General features: G+C 55.9%; 2 protein-coding genes across 6 annotated transcripts in view; one reads left to right on the forward strand and one right to left on the reverse strand.

The window, feature by feature from the left end:
• Positions 1-2,572, forward strand: part of CAPN2 (calpain 2) — a 37,425-nt gene extending 34,853 nt beyond the window's left edge. The window contains exons 20-21 of one of the 2 annotated variants that reach the window (XM_049633780.1): positions 255-313; positions 924-1,650. In XM_049633780.1, the coding sequence (XP_049489737.1) occupies positions 255-313; positions 924-1,094 (230 nt within the window). In that variant the 3' untranslated portion in view covers positions 1,095-1,650. The other variant, XM_049633781.1, reaches the window with a different exon arrangement.
• A 1,996-nt stretch (positions 2,573-4,568) lies between these two features.
• TP53BP2 (tumor protein p53 binding protein 2) overlaps positions 4,569-18,161 on the reverse strand; it is a 53,598-nt gene continuing 40,005 nt past the window's right edge. For 2 of the 4 annotated variants that reach the window (XM_049633779.1, XM_049633776.1), the window contains 9 exons: positions 17,123-17,245; positions 16,689-16,837; positions 15,530-15,989; positions 13,552-14,324; positions 11,622-11,759; positions 10,806-10,939; positions 7,995-8,161; positions 7,390-7,589; positions 4,569-5,268 (listed from right to left, as the gene is read on the reverse strand). In XM_049633779.1, coding sequence (XP_049489736.1) covers positions 5,227-5,268; positions 7,390-7,589; positions 7,995-8,161; positions 10,806-10,939; positions 11,622-11,759; positions 13,552-14,324; positions 15,530-15,989; positions 16,689-16,837; positions 17,123-17,245 — 2,186 coding nt within the window. In that variant the 3' untranslated portion in view covers positions 4,569-5,226. The remainder of the gene's footprint in view (positions 5,269-7,389; positions 7,590-7,994; positions 8,162-10,805; positions 10,940-11,621; positions 11,760-13,551; positions 14,325-15,529; positions 15,990-16,688; positions 16,838-17,122; positions 17,246-18,161) is intronic. The other 2 variants (XM_049633777.1, XM_049633778.1) reach the window with 2 other exon arrangements.

An 18,161-nucleotide genomic window follows, 5' to 3' on the forward strand; every position in this document is an offset into this window, starting at 1 on the left:
AGGAGGAGGGGGAAGAGGAGGAGGGGGAAGAGGAGGAGGGGGAAGAGGGGAGGAGGAGGGAGGAGGAAGAGGGGGGAAGAGGAGGAGGAGGGGGAAGAGGGGAGGAGGAAGAGGGGGGAAGAGGAGGAGGAGGGGGAAGAGGAGTGAAGAGAGAGAGGAGGGAGGAGGAGGAGGGGGAAGAGGGGAGGAGGAGGGGGAGGAGGAGGAGTGCTCACCGGGCGGCCCTCCTCCCACCCCCCACCCCCCTCCCTCAGGGATATTTAAGCAGCTGGATCCCGAGAACACTGGGACCATCGAGCTCGACCTCATCTCTGTAAGTCAGCCGCTCACAAGGCACCGGGAGCTGTCACGGGTTGGGGGGGTGGGGGGGGGGGGCGGGACAGGGACCCGTGGCCGTTGGCTTAAAAAGCTCCACCTTGCAAGTGTTGTGGCCGTGGGAGGCGGGCCTGTGAACGGCTGTGAGGTCCCACCACAAACGTGCACACCCTTCCCCGCATCCCCCCGCCGACCCTCGGGCCCGGGAGACACTCCCGGTTCCTCCTCCCACGCAATTTGCCGAGCGCACACGCGGGAAAACGATGAGGGGAAAACGAAGTGCTTGTTCACCTGCACGAGAGATGGTGGTCACGTAAGAAAATTCTCCCGCATGAAATTCAAGTGGGTTTGGGGAAGATGTGTCCTTAGGCCAGATCTACTTCAAATACTTCCTGGGCAGATGACCTTATTCCCCCACCCCCCGCCCTGGTTAAAAATTCAATCGAAAATACATAAACTTGCCGTAGAGAGTTACCGAGCTCCTGGTCCGGAGCCCCAGCAAGGCCCAGGGGACCGTCAGTCCCAACGCAGCAGGCCGACCGGTCCCGAGAAAAGCAAAGTGCAAAATGTTGTCGGTCACCCTGGTGCCAGAACGTTCTCCCCTCCAGGAGGAAGGGCACGCCCTCCCGGTCGTGGCCTCACATTTGCCGTCAGGGGAGCTGAGCTTGGAGCAGCACAGGCTGGCGGGGGCCGGTCAGGGGCCGGTGCCACAGGGGAGCGACACGGTCCCGTGCTCCAGCCAGGAGCCAAGTGACAAGGGGACAGGTGTAAGGGACTAGGGACTCCTGTCCTTGAACTCTGACCTGGGGGAAGCCAGAATGAAGCAGCTTTGCACCTGCTATGATGCATTATAAAGGACCTTCAGCCAACTGAGAATACATTTTAGCTGGCTACAAATGACACTAGGTAACTTCTAGAACGAGGCTGCAGTCTCAGTCTCGGCCCCGGCTGCACGACGCACCAAGGGCAGCTTTGCAGAAGCCGGGGCCCCGGGCCCAGGTCCCGGACCGACTGGAGCAGAGTGTGACCCAGAGCCCCCGCTTGACCCCCACTTGACCGAGGTCGAAAGCACTGGTTTTGGGGACAGCCGAACTAAGAATGTTCACCCGACCTGGGGGGGGGGGGGGGCGGCAGGAAATGCCGCGTGGTCCGGTCTGTCTCGTGGCCATCGGCCTGTGAGCCGGGTCGTGCCCCTGACCTGGGCCGGGCCAGGCTGTAGAAGTGGGGAGGAGAACCCGCGAGTCTGTGCCCCGATCCCTGTCTGCTCCAAGTCGTTCTTCCAGAATGACCGTTAGTTCCGCACAAGGTGTCTGAGCTGACCGGCTGTCTTCCTCCTCACAGTGGCTCTGCTTTTCAGTCCTCTGAAGTCCTAACTGATCTGCCTGAAGACAGCCAGCCGAGGACGAAGCCCCCCCAGAGAAACTTTTTATCTGGACCCGAAAATGACGGGAACATTTACCTAACCGATGAATGACTAGAGCTGAAAATAAAGATACTTTTTGAGACAGGTCTCACGTTTCACAGTAAAAAAGATCTGCGTATCCTGGTATTACGTGCAGGTGACTCACTCAATCCTGGGTTAGCTCGGAGAAAACCTTCCATCTATAAACAGGTCCACGCTTTACTTTTACCCACTTGCCCGTTTATGGCAATATCCAATCGGAGAAAAACACAGGGAGGTATTTTTAACCGCTGACCAAACACGAAGTCAGTCTCCAAGGACACGAGGTCCTTGCTGGGAACATTGAAAGTAAATTCCCGATTAACAATGCAGCTGTGGCATTTGCCAAACAGCAGTGCGCGTCCCTGGAGTGAAACGGAAAACAGGAAGCATCGAAGAGTGACAGGCCGGGCCAGCACGCACACCTCCGTCACGTGGTTGCAGAGAGAGCCAGGTTTTCTGTAGAACGGCCTGGTGACCCGTGTGTCGCAGAAGATGCTGAAGCCACGCGGCCTTCGGCCCGCTAACCGAAGCGTGCGCGAAAGCAGGTGCCTGGTGTCCGAGACGATTACGGGAAAGGACAGGATGAGCCGTTCGTGGCCGGGACGTCAGCACCCCCGCGCTTGTGCGTGGAGCCGGGAGGGACACGGGTGGGAGAGCTTGAGCCCTGCTTCACCCTGGAAGACGCGAGCCGCCTTACACACCTACCGCCTTGTTGCCTTACTTCCTGCTGAACGTGCTGTTAATAAAGAGTGACCCAAGCGGTCCGGCGTGCCGCGCTGTCCTTCGGGGGCCCCGCGGCGGGCGGTGTGCCCGGGTCTCGGCCTGTTCCCGCTCTGACAAGGTCACCTCTCATTTCCCCTCTTGAGAGTTAAAGGCAGCTTGGAACTACGCAGTTTCTTAATCCAACTCAGAGGCTCTCAAGTGCCCACAAAGTAGGTGCGGCTCTCCTCTGCTGCCGCTGGCCTCCCCCGAGGAGGCCCAGGCAGGTCCCTCGGGTGTGGGGACGAGAGAGGCAGACAGGACAGGTGCGTCAGTCACGGACCTGCCAGTGGTGCCCCTGCGGGAGCCCTACGACCCAGCAGAGGTGTGGGGCGGGCCGGGCCGGGCCAGCAAGCGCATCTCCCAGCCTCGTCCAGTGGGGGCCGGGCACACAGGAAGGGGAGGGAGGTGCCTTCCCAGGTCGCAGAGGCCTACAAACCGCTTCTGTGCCGGGGGCCGCCCGCAAGGCCCCCGGCTCGCCACCACCTGCCCTGCTCCCTGGTTCGTTGTCACAGCAGAGGAAACAGAGACACGAAACAGCCAAGGGCTACGCTCCGCTTAGCTCAACCCATTTAGAAAAGGACTGGGGACGACGACCAAGCACCTGGGTCCCCCAAACAGGGGAGCACTGGTCATCGCCTCCCTCACGGGGAGAAGGTAGACGTGCCCCCGCCCCCTTTAAAAGCCCCACTTCCGCGGGGCCCGCCGCCCAGTTGCCCTGTTCCTTCTACAAAAACCTAAACTGCGGCCGTGAAGATGCCTCACAGGGCCACCCCATCCGACCCCGGGGTCCTTCCCGTGGCGGCCCCGCGCCCACAGCACGACAGACACCACAGCCAGACCAGAAGCGTCTGCGCCCCCCCGACCCCAGACCCTTCTCTGTACCTGCAAACCTTCCCACGCAGACCTCGGGTAAGACGTAAACAAGTAAAAACCAGAAGAGAAAACACGTCGTGGGTATAGGGCTGAGGGGACAATGGATGATCACGGTTCACCAGCAGGTACACGCAGAGGCCTCTGTGGAGGGCACGGCCGGGTCATGGTCGCTTGGTGGCCAGGAACCACCAACCCAGGTGTCGCGCTCGCTTCCTGTCGCTTTATGCGCTTAAAATCACCCATCCCCGGGGGCCCGGCGCAGCGGGTCATCTCGGGGTCGTGGAGATCACTTAAAACTGCCCCCTAGCAGGTATCCCCCTGCGGCTCCAGGACCAGCACCCCCCTCCTTGCAGCTGGACCCAGCGGCAGCCCCTGGGGAAGCCACTCTGTCCAAGGTCAGCGATCCATGCTGTCCCGTTACCGCAGCGCCCACCGGGGGCCCACCCCACACCCCATCACTGTTCTGGGGAGCTGGGGGGTCCGAGGCTGGCGTGCGGGACCGTTCGTGGCACGTGTGTGGCCACCCCCTCGTGGTGACCTCACGTGGGGAGGGGAGGTGGTCCCTTCCTCCTCCAAGGACGCAAATGCCTTAGGGAGGGGGAACTTAACCTGGTGAGACCTCACGTGAGCCCCACCTCCAAACCCTGCCAGGCTGGGGGCAGCAGCACGGTGGTCCTCTGGTGTCCAGCCCTCGGGGTCACCGCCTTCTCTGTTACCCGCAGAGCGTGGCCTGTTAGCTCTTCCCCCGCCTTCTTGCTGGAACCGAGCTGCCCACAGACATGCCGGGATTGCGCACGGCCGGTCCTTCCCGCGTGGCTCCTACTCGGTGACCCCGCCACACGGATCCACCGGCTCCGCAACGACTCACAAACCGGGTAACAGATCACAAACAATGCAGACTCAGTCTGAGTTCTTGTCCGATGAATCCCTGCAAACAGCACCACGAACACCAGACCCTTCCTCTCGCAGAGGCGTGGGGACGGGGCCACCGGCTGTCCCCGTGGCTCCCAATCAGGGCCACCGCAGAGCTCGCCAATTTCAAAACCCAGCCGTCTGTAAGAACCTCACTCCTCACTGCAGCCACACGGCCGGGGAAGAAACCGCTACTCTCCCAACAGCGTGGGAGCTTCAACAAGGCTTTTCATGACACAAAGAACAGAAACCAGTAAAAAGCTTAGAGTCAAAAAGTTTAATTTTATTACAATTGTTTTTAAAGTCAGCAACGATCTTGATAAATTTCATGGTTAAGTCTATATAGTGAGTCTCCAATTTCCAGGATACAAAAGACAATAAATATAGATTCAAATCCCCCTAAAAACCAGATTCCACATTCAGGTAGCTGTGCTGTGGCTCGGTCCCAGGATTCCTTCCACACGTGACTCCGAAGACGCTACAAACTCCTACACGAAGGACCGCCCACACCCGCCAACACGTGTTTCTGAGCGTGTGGCCTGTGTCCCAAGGTCCCGGGGCCCACTCCACGGCTCTGGTCCTTCCCGGTGGGGCGGGTGCAGGGGACGCGCCGACCAACAGCAAGCAGGTGGGACACGGAGCCCACGGAGCGGCCCCACTTCTCTCTCAGACAAACAGGACGTCACCGTCTGTCCTCTGCTCCGCGGAACATGCTTCCCCAGCACAGCACGGCCAGTTTATCACGCCGAGGTCCCCCTCGGAGAGCCAACTCCCCAAATCCTTCACCTCCCTCCAGAGCCCATTCCAGATGCCTTCCAGTGACGTCGTCAGCAGTCTTGTGAAACGTCTGCCACAAACAATCACGTCACTTCTCCTTACTGATAACAGAGGAGTTCTTCAGAAACTAAAACTCCGTAGTTTCAGGCCAAGCTCCTTTGTCTGGGTTTAATTCTGGGGTACAGCTGCAAGAGAACGGAGAAATGATTTACATGCTGCAGAGACAAAACCTCGAGTATGGGGGTCTGGTGTCACCGGAAAGAAACGAAGGAAAGGACTCTTTCTGCACGTGAGGCACCCAGCGCCGCCCCAGGACACAAGATTCACACTCGGCACCTCCCCGGCGAAGTCACAGGGGGTCCCACGTAAAAATGCAGGTGGCGCTGAGCGCCGGCCCCACCCGCGCGGCCTGCAGCTTCCCGAGCGGACGGGACAGATCAGGGTCTCCTGTAACCTCACTGACAACAGACCCAACTCCGTGACAGGAGACTGAGCGACAGGATGCCACAGACTAAAAGTCTGCCGATGTCAGGGAGGATAAGTGGAGGTTTTTGTGTGGGGATCTTTGTGGTTTTGTGTTTTCTAGAACAAGAGCCGGAGAGAAGAATGGAAGGTCCTGAAGCCACGAGTGAGTCCAACGAGTCATCCAGCTGGCGCAGTAAACAACCCCCTCCTCCCGCCTACACAACGGGAAAAAGGGTTTGCTGAAAGAAAGTGGAGTCAGACTCCAGCCGAAACTGAAAAATGGGTGATCAACACCACACAAAAGATGATTTTTCCGAGAAAACAACTGGTCAATACAATTTTCTAGACTCAAATTTGAACCGCTGATTAAAAACTCCACATTTACGTGAGTTCCTTTTTTCTTTTAAACTCAAAAGAAACCAAAAAAACGTTACTTAGAGGCAACGTGTACCCCGGGGAGACCTCCAAAAGGCTGGGGTGAACACGAACGTCTCCGACCCAGCCTGACGCGGGCCTCCCGAGGGCCGAGCACCTGGGCCACGCGGCCTCCTCTGTTCAGGAGTCACAGGACCGCTTGGAAAATCACAACAAAAGGTTCCAATAAGCAACTAGTTCCGAGAGGTTTTCAGAGGCAGGAAACGTCAAAAGGTAGAACTAGTATTTGCTGCTCATGTTCGGCAGGGAGGCGGCTGCAGAGACTCCGTCGGGCTGGACAGGACTCTGGTCGGGTCACTGGAAAGCTCGTTTAAAGGGCTCCGTGGCCCGGGCACCTCAGTTAAGCATCTGACTTAGACTCAGGTCATGATCTCACGGTCTGGGAGTTCGAGCCCCGCATAAGGCTCTGTGCTAACAGCTTGGAGCCTAGAGCCGGCTTCGGATTCTGGGTCTCCCCCTCTCTCTGCCCCTCCCCCACTCACGCTCAGTCTCGCTCTCAAAAGAAAATGAAAAATAAATAAAAAATAAATAAATAAAGGGCTCCATGGCCAAATTTACTTTAACTTTCATCAATTCCTTGTAATTTACGTCAGAATCACATGTGTGAATATGATCCAGGCTCCAAGGTTTACTTAATGATAAACGTTGTGAGCAGGGGCAGCAGTCGGGACACACGAGGTCACCCACACGGCACACGGGAGCGGACGAGAAGAGTCAGGAGGGGGCGCGGGTCGGAATCCAGGCAGCCAGGTTCCGACACCACGGTCACTCGGCGGAGTAACACGGGGCAGCGGAGCGCTCGCACCCAGAGCCCTGGCTAGAGACCCAGACACCGGAGCGGCTCCGTGCCGCTCAGCCCGCGTGGGTCCGACCTGATGAAACCCCCATAAAAACCCTTCCCCCTCGCTGCCCATCAGACGCCTCAACAATCTCAGGAGGTGGTGCCCTCCGGTCCCTCCCGCCACGCCCAGGTGCAGGGGGACCGTGCGGAGCCGCGCCGCTGACCGTCGCCACCTCCCCGGCCGGGCTCTTCCACCTTCCCACGTCGGTCCTCTCCTCGCTCTCCGTTATCTGTCCCGCTCTGGCGCCCACGGCACTCGGGTCGGCAATGCAGCGTCTGGAAAGTGCTACGCCCCCTCCCTTCTCTTGCCCGCTCTCCCGGCCTCCTCCCTGCAAACGCTCCCGAGAGCCCCCTCCACCTAAATCCAGGACAGAAGGTGACTCCTGCCCGCAGTGCCCTCCCCGGTCCAGCCCCGGGTCCCGTGAGGAGCGCAGGACCTCCGAGAGCACGGGACCCTGACCGTGCCCGGTGGCTCGCCAACACGGAAAATGTGGCTGGACACGTGAACCCACCACCGTCCAAACGCGTGAGGATTCGCCGTCGCGCGGACAGAGGACACGCTTACCCCCAGCAAGTTGCGGGGCACGTAGCCCTCCTGGTCCTGCAGGCGCGCCCACCACCACTCGGTCTCCTCCTCGTCCTCCCGCCGCAGCACGGCCAGGCAGTCCCCCTCTCGCAGAGGCAGCTCGTCGCCGTGCTGAGGCTCGTAGTCCCACAGCGCGTACAGGACCCCTTTGTTCATGATGCCCATCTTCTCCTGCACTCCTGAAACCACGGGGGAGCCAGCGGATCAGGGCCCGACGCCCGACGCGCCCCCCACCCCCCGGCACCTCCCGTCCCCGGTGCCCCAGGCACGGAGCCCCCGCGTCTGACTGCGCGGACACGCCTGGGCCGCCGGGCCCACACCCGGAGCCTCCCTTCTCCGAGTCTCGGGAGAGGCCCCCGCGGGGTCAAACCGCCCCATCGTGGGGTCGGCTCACGCCGTCCCCACTGGAGCAAGCACAGAAGCCGCATCCGTCCCTGCCTCCGAGGCCGCCCTGTGCTCAACGGCCAGGACCGCGCGCGACACACAAACGTTTCCCCGGATGCTAAAGCTACTTGGCAACTGCACCCTAGAAACCCCGGGCAAAGGGAGGCAGTAACCCCACACTCGAGCCAGCTGTCGCGAACCGTAAAGGAACTGTGAGCACTGGGCGTAGCCCTCCTCCACCTCCTCGCACTTGTCGGCGGCGGTCTGCGTGTCGCTGTAGGTGGTGGCGAACACGGCGGCTCCGGACTCCACCAGGAACTTACACACCTGCACGTTGTTGCAAGAGGCCGCGCAGTGCAGCGGGGTCCTGGGGGGACACGAGGCAAACGGGGCTGGGGGACCTTCCGGTGCACACCACGCCCACGGGCTGGGCCGTCTGCCCACAGCGTTCCGGACTCCTCGGTCTGGGCCTTTCTCCTAAAACCTCTTACACACGGTTTTAGAAATGTTACACATGGGGACGCCTCAATGTGTGAGTGTGTGTGTGTGTGTGTGTGTGTGTGTGTGTGTGTGTCTGTGTGTCTGTGTGTGTGTGGCGGGGGAGTCATTTGGTCAAGCGTCCGACTCTTGATTTCGGCTCAGGTCACGATCTCACAGTTCGTGGCTTTGGGCCCTGTGTCGGGCTCTGTGCTGTCAGCGTGGAGCCTGCTTGGGATCCTGTCTCCCTCTGCCCCTCTCCCTCTTGTGCGCTCTCTCTCTCTCTCTCTCAAATAAACTTAAAAACAGTATCAGTTACACATGGACACATGAACCCGCCGAAGACCGACAGCCACAAAGGGACATGTTGCATACAGGCCACACCGGGCGCCCAGCAGGGCAGCACAGAGGGCCAGGGGAATCAAGGAAATGAGTGAAGGACAGGAAATCCGTGCAGTCGTCTCAGAAAGGGTCGGATGTGTTCTGGAGCGCCCGCCTAGTTAGTGCCAGCCTTAGCGCCCGGCCGTGCCAGACCGGAGGGCACGACCGTCTCTGCGGTATAGGCCTGCACTCGAAACATGGGCCTTTACGTGTTCCCTTGTCGTTACCGCTTCTGAAGAAATTAAGGTGCACGCAGAAAACTACCTTTCCTTAACGGCTGTTAAAATCCAAGTTGAATTTTAATTGGTAAAAAAAAAAAAAAAAAACCACCTTGGTAGTTCAATGCAGACGAGAACAGGGACTGTCAACCGCACACGTTTCAGTCTGTTCGGCAGCTGGCCGGCAGGGACTCGCGGACACCATACGGGGAGTCCCCTCCAGCACCTCAGAGGTCTGCAGCGAGCGCCAAGTGATCCAGACCCACGGAAGAGGAAGAGGACCCGGCGCTGCGGCCCAGCTCAAGCGTGAACTGGAGGATGTGGACCAGGCCCCTAATTACACAGGTTTCATGCTTTCACCTGTTTCCTCTCTCCCCTCTTTTTACTCCTCTCGAGGGCACAGTCTCTAAGATCACGTATTGCCCCCACCGCTCACTTTGGTATTACTGCAGGTTTGTTAAGTGCGTGGTTTTAAAAAATGAAAAACTAGGGGCGCCTGGGTGGCGCAGTCGGTTAAGCGTCCGACTTCAGCCAGGTCACGATCTCGCGGTCCGTGAGTTCGAGCCCCGCATCAGGCTCTGGGCTGATGGCTCGGAGCCTGGAGCCTGTTTCCGATTCTGTGTCTCCCTCTCTCTCTGCCCCTCCCCCGTTCATGCTCTGTCTCTCTCTGTCCCAAAAATAAACAGAAAATGTTGAAAAAAAAATTAAAAAAAGAAAAAAAAAAAGAAAAACTATACATAAATTCCTAATAAAAGGGAAACGAAGACGTTATGACACATTAAGAACTTGTTTTGGGGCGGGGGCCAGCTGGCTCAGAGGAATGGGAGACTCTTGTTCTCAGGTCGTGAGGTCAAGCCCCACGGTGAGCACAGAGATTACTTAAAAAATTTGTTTTGCTTACGGTGTAAAGTTAAACCAAAAAATTAGGCTAAAATACATACGCGTACGTAAGCTTTAAAGGAATATACTTAAGAACCACTGATGCTGATCTCTCTACGTCGTGGGGTACGAATGGCTGATCTCCTCTTCTCATTTCCTCTTACACACATTTTCCACAGCACATACACGTTACTTTTATAAATGTAATTTTTAAAAACTGTAACCAAAATGCTTTGGAACAAACACCTGGGGGATGATCTAAGTGTCGAACAAGAGAGAGAGTCACTCCTCGCAATGTAGGGCTATTCTGCACCTGTGTGCATGCACGTGACATACACCTGTGCACGAGGTAAAGCCGACGTCATCGTACAGCCACTTACCACGTTAACAGAAAAATAAGCTATAAAAATACCTGCATAAATATCTTCATGTGATTCCAGGTTTTTAAAAATCCTATACGGAAAAAAACAAGTCTTCTTCCAAAAAAGAGCCTATCATAATTTAAAATTTTCTTTTTCCAAAAAGAAAGAAAGAAAAATTACAAAATTTACTCTCCATTCTATTACTGTTACCGGGCTGACAATATCTTATCAAGACCTTTAACTCGTTATGTAACAATCCATTATCGCATGAGGAACACTCATCACTTATAACAGTCCCTCCTATGCTTTATGCACATAAAACCATTTCACAAAATGCTCCACAAAAAATGGATTCCACGGTCACGTGTATTTGGGAAAATCTACAAACCCGACTCCCTCGTGCAGACGTGCAATGGACAGCAGTATATTAAAAACAGAGGTTTCATGGGTGAAGGGACCTTGCTTAAATCAGCATTTCTCAAACTCGCTCGAGTCTACTAACTGTGTGCGGCTGTGACATTTCCTGTTTTTATTACTTAACTACTAAACTCCAACACTCCACGTGCCCCAGAACGGGAGCGAGAGGGGAGTCTGGGCACGAGCCGCGGCAGGACGCACGCAGATGCTCTCACCACCCGGCAGGGCCCTCACGGTGACACCCTGAAGCCGGGGCGGGGATCAGCGAGGTCCTTACCATCCGTCACTGTCTGCGGCATTTACGTTCACACCAAACTGCACCAGGAACTTCACGATTTCTGTATGGCCCGCACACACGGCATTGTGAAGGGCGGTGATGCCCTCATCATTCGGCAGGCTTGGGTCATCAACCTGTGACATCGAGAAGAAGGGTGACTGTCACTCACACTTCTGTCACCGTTCAGATCACAATCCACCGGCTGCCCAGGATCAAGAGAACAGACGCAGGCTCTTGGGGTTATTTTCCATCATAATTAAACCTCAGGAGCCAGGAAAATTCTACCAAGAGCAAATCTAGAAATGAGGGAGGCGGGGAAGCCAGAGTAAGTAGGCGCTCACTATAAAAAGGCTCTTACCCATGAAGAGGGGCCGGAAACTCTACCCTCAGAGTCACTGATGTTTACTTACCCTCCGACTCCCACCACAAATTAGTGTCTAAGGACAAGGTGCACTTGCCATGGAAAGGAAAACAGGCCAACTAAAAATATTTTAAATAGCAGGCTTCTGAAATAAGGCCCACACCTGCAGTTTAACGCTGCACGGTCCGGACCCACGCAGGCATGACCATGAACCCTGTGCGGTCCGGACCCACACAGGCACAACTGTACAAGAGGGTGGAGATCTCCCGGAGAAAGACCAGACCCCAGAGGGCCCCCAACTTTATGTCACACCTTCCACCAGCACAGCCCGTCCCGGGGCGTGCTCGCCGCCCCCCTTCGACACCTCACCCCGACCCCCACGATTTAAAGATGCAATTCCTCTCTCTCAGATCGGAGGTCCGAATGGGACAGAAGGTCGTATCATTAGGCGGTACCTCATAGATAATTCTCTGCACGAGGTCAAACTCCCCCTCCAGAGAGGAGTCCAGGAGCAGGGCCAGGGGGTTGAACTTCACCCTCATGCCATGGGCGATCCTGTCAGAGCCAGTTTTACGTAAGTTTGTCCTTTTGCCCTGCAGAAAAAAGGTGTGAAGTCAGGGCCCTGGTCTCAGCGCGGAGACCGAGGGAAGGGGGGAGCGAAAGGGGCTTCACAAACACACACTTGGCACATTTTGTAGACATGTAACATCATCCAGACACGGACGTGAATCGTAACATACAGCTTAATGAACGAAGAGGGAAAAACTGAACCGTGTCCCGTTCGGGTGACCCAAGACACCACGGCTGGAGCTAAGGGTGTGACGTGCGATGGCGAGAAGGCTGCTTTGCCGCTGGGTCGAGAACTGGTCTTTGGGTTCCCCTTCTATTTAGTGCGACAGACCCCACAGACTGGGCACACAGTTCTCTGGGCGGACATTTAACGAATGATCGTTCGTGAACTCCTCACGAGAATCCCATTACCCCCTTTTACAGATCAGGAAACAAGGCACACGGCCAGTAAACATCAGGGCTGGAATTTAAATCCAAGTGATGTGGCTTCTTCAACTCCCTCCCTTTCAACCTTTTCGTAACAACAAACGCCTGCTTCGGGGGAGAGTGGACAGAATTAAGGAAATAAGAAATATGATCATCTGCCTTAGATACACTGTGAAGAAACCTTCCGGTCTTAAAACGCCGTCACTGCCGTCTACTCAAAGTCTAACTACACTCCGAGATACACGAGTAAGCTACTCAAGCCCTTCGACCGTTAATAAGCCAGACTTAAAAAACATACGGCGAGTTCGCGAAGACCAGCCCTAACACCGCATACAGTAAGCGCCTCGCACACAGCCCGCAAAGCGGCGACATCGCGGAGGTGCGCCGTGCTGCACACACGCAGCGCGGTTTCGGGGTGGACAACCACGGCGCTGCGGAAAACGTGCGGCCATCACTCCACTGACGCGTGAGGACTAAAATGTCGTCTCTTGGAAAAGGGAAGTGTGAACGTTACGTGACCGTGACGCGCGGCGCAGGGGCCGCGTGGGGCAGGGGCCCCGCGCCCGCTCGCGAACAAGCAGACACAAGCTGCCCTGGGTCACTCGAACCCAAGCAAGAAGGGGATGGCTCTCCCGGGACAACGGTCACAGACTCCTGAGCAGAAAGCACGACGCGGTCACTAACGGCGGTCTCCTCCGTCCCTGAGAGGACACATCATTTTGACTGGACGGCCGGCGGGGTGGGGGGAACGGCCAAACCAGGTGCGAGACGTCTTTCCTTTCCGCGTGTTTAACACCAGCTGCAGGGAACCGCACACCAGGCTGGGCACAGCGTGGGCTCAAGGTTAACCTCCGACCGCAGTCGAAGAAACAAGTGTGGTTTGTATCGCAAAGAACCGAACTCTGATTCTCCACAGAGAAAAGGGCTCTTCCTTAAAAACTAAGGTTGTTCTTGGGGCGCCTGGGGGGCTCAGTCGGTTGAGCGTCCGACTTCGACTCGGGTCACGATCTCACGGTTCACGGGTTCGAGTCCCGTGTCAGGCTCTGTGCTGACAGCCTGGAGCCTCCTTCACATTCTGTGTGTGTGTCTCTCTCTCTCTGCCTCTCCCCCACTCACGCTCTCTCAAAAATAAATATTAAAAGAAGTAACGAAAAAGTAAAGGTATTCTGAATGTAATGGATTTTTAGGACACTTACGAGACGCACTGCGCACTGAGGGGGCTGTGAAACAAAAGGTGGGCTGCAGACACGTTTGCCGCCCTGGGCAAACGACCCTGCGAACTCAGAGGTGGTTCCCGGAGCTCTGCCAGTCGACCACCTGGGACACCGTGACCAGACGGGGGGCGGGGGGGGCTCCTGAAGGGACCAGGTGACACGCCACATTACTTACAGGAGGCAGAGAGACCTGCCCCGTGATCTCGGGGGGACGCAGGCTCCCAGAGTCCTCTCCTGGCCCTTCTGGCTCCCCGGTCGGGTACGGCGGGGGCGGGTACGGGGGGTACTCCTCCAGGTACGCCTCGAGCAGGTGCGGAGTCTCTGCTCTCGGTTCCTCCACACTACTCTGGAAACGTGGGCTGGCGTCTGGGACTCCTTCGGGCACACAGTCGAGGCCTGGTGAAGCAGCTGGAATGTCGCCGTTCTCCGCACCGGTGCTCCCCACTTCCTCCGGGGACACCGATTCGGGAACCAGAGAGACCGTCTCCTTCTCTGGCTCCACAGAGTACGGATTCTGGATTTCTCCTGGGCCTTCTGAGTCGGCCGTGCCTGGAGTCGGCTTGGACGGATACGAGGGGACAGAGATGGTCTCCATGGCAGCGATGGTGGTCCTCTGGTACAAGAGTTTCTGGATATTTGGCCCACTGGGCCCCTCTGGCTCTGTAATGGAGCTCCGTTTTTTCAGCGGCCGTGGGGCATTGGACAGTTTCTTCCGCAGGGCTTCTAAGTCAGCGTCACTCTGGTTCCGGTAGGGATTGGACAAGAAAGGCAGCAATTTGGTCGGGCTGAGCGGTCGAGGAATTCTTTCGTTCTCGTGGTTCTCCTGAGCGGGCGCCACGGGCTCCGGGTCAGGTTCGGGACTGCCGGGCTCGCCCTGGCTGCTGGAATAGACGTTCTCCGGATGCTGCTGCTGGGTCTGGGAAGCAGCGAGCACAGGCTTGCCGTAGACTGATTGGAAAATGGAAACAAAGCCCCGATCAGTATTCAATAAAGCCGGCAGGTCACAGACCCAGCTGACGATAATTAAAACGTCTTTTAACTTTCCAGTCGTCACCCAGCACCCTGCACCACAACCGATTTTTACACCCAACGAAGGACAAAGCAAGGCTTCCATCGCGGCACAGTGAACTTCTGACAGAATGAAAACCCTCGCTGACTGTAACACGCCATTATTTTATGTGCCGATAAGAAAACGCTGCCCTTGTAACTGTTAAGCAATCACTGTCTGTTGCACACAAACTTAAAATGCCAAACCATGAAAACAGCATAAAAGCCACGGGGGCTGGTAATCCTCTCCTGAGTCCAGATTAAAAGGAATCACGCACCACCCTCTCTTTCACACTTTTCAAAAGCAAACCCACGTGGAAAATCATATTTGGCTTCCTGAGTTCTCAAGAACCACTTCTAGTTGCCCAAACCCTTCCCCTTATCGTTCTGATTAGGTCAGAGCTATCCAATTCCCAAATCACTGTGTCAGCAGGCCTCACTAAGGACGAGTCCGCTGTGGCACGTGCGGGACGTGTCTGTCGTCTGATCACTTTCGGGACACTTCAGGCCACAACTGCACGCTGATTTCACGACTAGAAAGCCAATTTCATTCAGTAAAAGAGAGTGAACTCTATTCTAGTTTTATAAACTAATGACTCTCAGAACCCAACAAATTAACAGACTGTGTATCTTTTTATGCTTTTATGTTTAACTAGCAGCTCTGTGCTCATCAGAACGGCTTGAAACAGAGGAAGGAGCGCTCTTCTGAAAAGCACGCAGGGGCAGCTATCCAGGCCTCCTCGCACCAAGGGCATGTGTGCGGTCTGACCCACAGCGAGGACGTGGCCCGGTGCGCGGGGACCGCCTGTGTGCGCCTCGCCCACCGGGAGCAGGGAACAAGTGCACGGGGTCGCCACCGTGCCAACAGCCATGTCTGCCATGGGTTCTAGTCATCTATCACCTACGGTCCCCAGCGCCTACTGCAGTGGGCTGACGTTTAACGGACGTTTCACCTGTTTAAGGTTCCTGAGAACAGAAGGCAAATTAAACAAAACTCTGAGAACAAAGCCATCTCGCTGTGTACCGAGAGAGGACAGCTCTGGGGAGGACATGACCACGTCACCCGCGGCCACCCGCGCCGGGGAAAACCGGGCCCAGAAGCTCACCGCTTGAGAAGTGCGGGCCTCTGGAATGCGTCTTGGTCAACGCGCTCTGCACGGCCTGCTGGAAGTTCTTCCCGGGCGCCTGGTGCTGCGTGTACATGGAGTATATGGAGCTCGTGGCCACCGTCTGGGGCTTTCTGAAGGGCGGAGGAGGGGCGTCTTTGGAAGGCTGCGGAGTGAAGGGCCGGACGGCGGCCGCAGGGGGACTTTCTTGCTTACAAGCTGGAGCGAGGGCCGGGCCCTGGCCGACGGAAGGTGCGCCGGGGGACAGCAGACCCCGCTGCTGCCCTGCTGTCTTGGGTTTATTTCCCACGGATGCAGCCGCTGTTGATAACTGCTGAGGGTTTCCATCCGGCTTAACGTCTGAGGGTGACGGATTCGTTTGCCCAAAATAAGGCAAATTAATCTGTTTTGGTTTTGACGGAACGGGAGGCGGTACTTTAGACACATTTTTATTTGCAGCCTGTAACACACACACGTACAAAGCCAGTCAAAACACTGCCTCGATGGGTCCGCGGGATGTCTAGACAACCTCATTTCGCCAATATAAGTAACGCTAAAAACACTAGCTCTACGTTTTTAAATCACTAAAAAGTTTTAAATCTCTGAACTTAACCACATTAAATAAGGAAGCTCAGTAATGCAACACCATCCCTGCCCCGAATGACTCCTTGCTGCCACTTCCTACGTAGGAACCCTTGGGTGCCCGCTCGGAAACCTTAACTGCCACCTTATGTACTCAGGCGGCCCCCAAACCGAACATCCTCTGCACTCATCAGAATGGACACAAACCAGGCCACCGCCTCGGGCAACACGCCGTCCAAGGCCGCGGTTCTAACACACAAAATCGTCACAGACATAAACTCAGCTCCCAGTTTTGAAGAAACGAGGTAACGGAAGGACACAAATACGATTGTTCTTCAACGCACCCTCAGTTTTTTAGAGAATCACGCGAAACATGAACCAGCAGCGGGCAAAGGAGCCGCTCTCCAACACAGGGTGAGACCACAAATACACTTAAGCCGCAGAATTTAAAATCACCAAATTCTGTTCTGTTTTCTCATCTTGCAGATATATTTTCGTTTGTTTTCCTGCTCTCCCTCATACAACAGTCTCTCTTCTGAGGGGCCCTCAGTGTTAACACTGAGCTATCCCAACGCACCTGAGCGTCCCGCAAGATGTCCTCACTGCTCTGGTTTTTCCTCAGACCCCCACAGGGGGCAGGGCCAGCCGACTGGTCCACCGAGTCCAACATCGAAAAGGGGCGAACTTTCTTCTCCTTCTCTCTCAGGGGAACCTCTCCATCGTCGACTGGAGACAGAGAAAAAATCACATGGATATTCAAGCTGTTTGTAGTACAATTTCTTTTTCACACGGAAGTTTCTCTCTCTTCAAAGTCTTTGAAACTCTGTAGCCACTAAATGCTCCCTTATTTTTAAATTAAGTCGACTACAGAATAACCTAGATGCTCCCGTGCTGGTACTTTAATCCCCAGACGAAAGAAGGTGGTCTGGAAGTAAACACCGTCCCCAGTGCCAACACACGAGAAAACTAGCTAGAGACTAGAGCGCTGCGGACAGCACATGCGAACCCCACCTTGGTCCCCACCTTGGTCCAGGGCCCGCCCAGAGCTGGTGGGTACAGGCCCGGAGGGCTGGCTCACGGTGACGTCTGCACTTGGGGGGCTCCAGTCAGGGCTGAGTGGATGGATTTTAGAGCCTAGGATGCAGAAAAGCAACACGGGTAAGCCGGCGCTGGAAAGGCACCTCCAATGGCTCCTTTTGCCACAGGGTTTAATCTCTAAAAACAGCTTCAAGGGGCACCTGGGTGGCTCAGTCAGTTGGGCATCTGACTTTGGCTCAGGTCAGGATCTCATGGGTCCGTAAGTTTGAGCTCCGCATCGGGCTCTGTGCTGACAGCTCAGAGCCTGGAGCCTGCTTCAGATACTGTGTCTCCCTCTCTCTCTGCCCCTCCCCTGCTCAGGCTCTGTCTCTCTCTCTCTTTCTCTCTCTCAAAATAAACAAACATTACAAAAAACTTAAGATGTAACAATAAAATAAAACCAACTTCATATTTCAGACTTAAAACAATCCCACTAAACTTCCTTAGAAAAATACTGGACTTTATATTTCTAAGTTAAATGTACTCGAACTCTGTAAAAGTAATCACAGTAAACAGAAAATCTGCTGGAAACAGCGAGGACACGCTACCCCTCGGTCACCATCTCACTGAGAAAACACTTTCCAACTTGGCGGCCCCAGGACTCCGGGTGTAGCTCACACACCCATGACGCACACACAACAAAAAAGGCAAAACTGTGGACATCGATCAGTCTTTCACAGACCGGCGCCCTCAGGTTCTCTCCCCACAGACAAGGAAGCATCAAGGCCACAGCTCTGTCCTCACAGAGGCAAAACTAAAGCAGTTCTTTCCACAGTAACACCCGGACCGGGCAGCTCTAGGGCAGCTCTAATGTTTCACGCGGGCAAACAATAGTGACCGTGAAGCTGGCTGTCTCCCGCACGTGACAGCGGTCAGACGGAGCCGGCTGCTCCCTGCCTGCAGGGGTCTGAACGAGGCCTGTAAAGGTCGTCTTTACCCTGCTTTTCCTACAGCCCTCCCTCCGTCTGCTCCT

Source organism: Panthera uncia, chromosome F1 (genome assembly GCF_023721935.1).
Source record: "Panthera uncia isolate 11264 chromosome F1, Puncia_PCG_1.0, whole genome shotgun sequence".
In the NCBI taxonomy this organism is placed as follows: domain Eukaryota; kingdom Metazoa; phylum Chordata; class Mammalia; order Carnivora; family Felidae; genus Panthera; species Panthera uncia.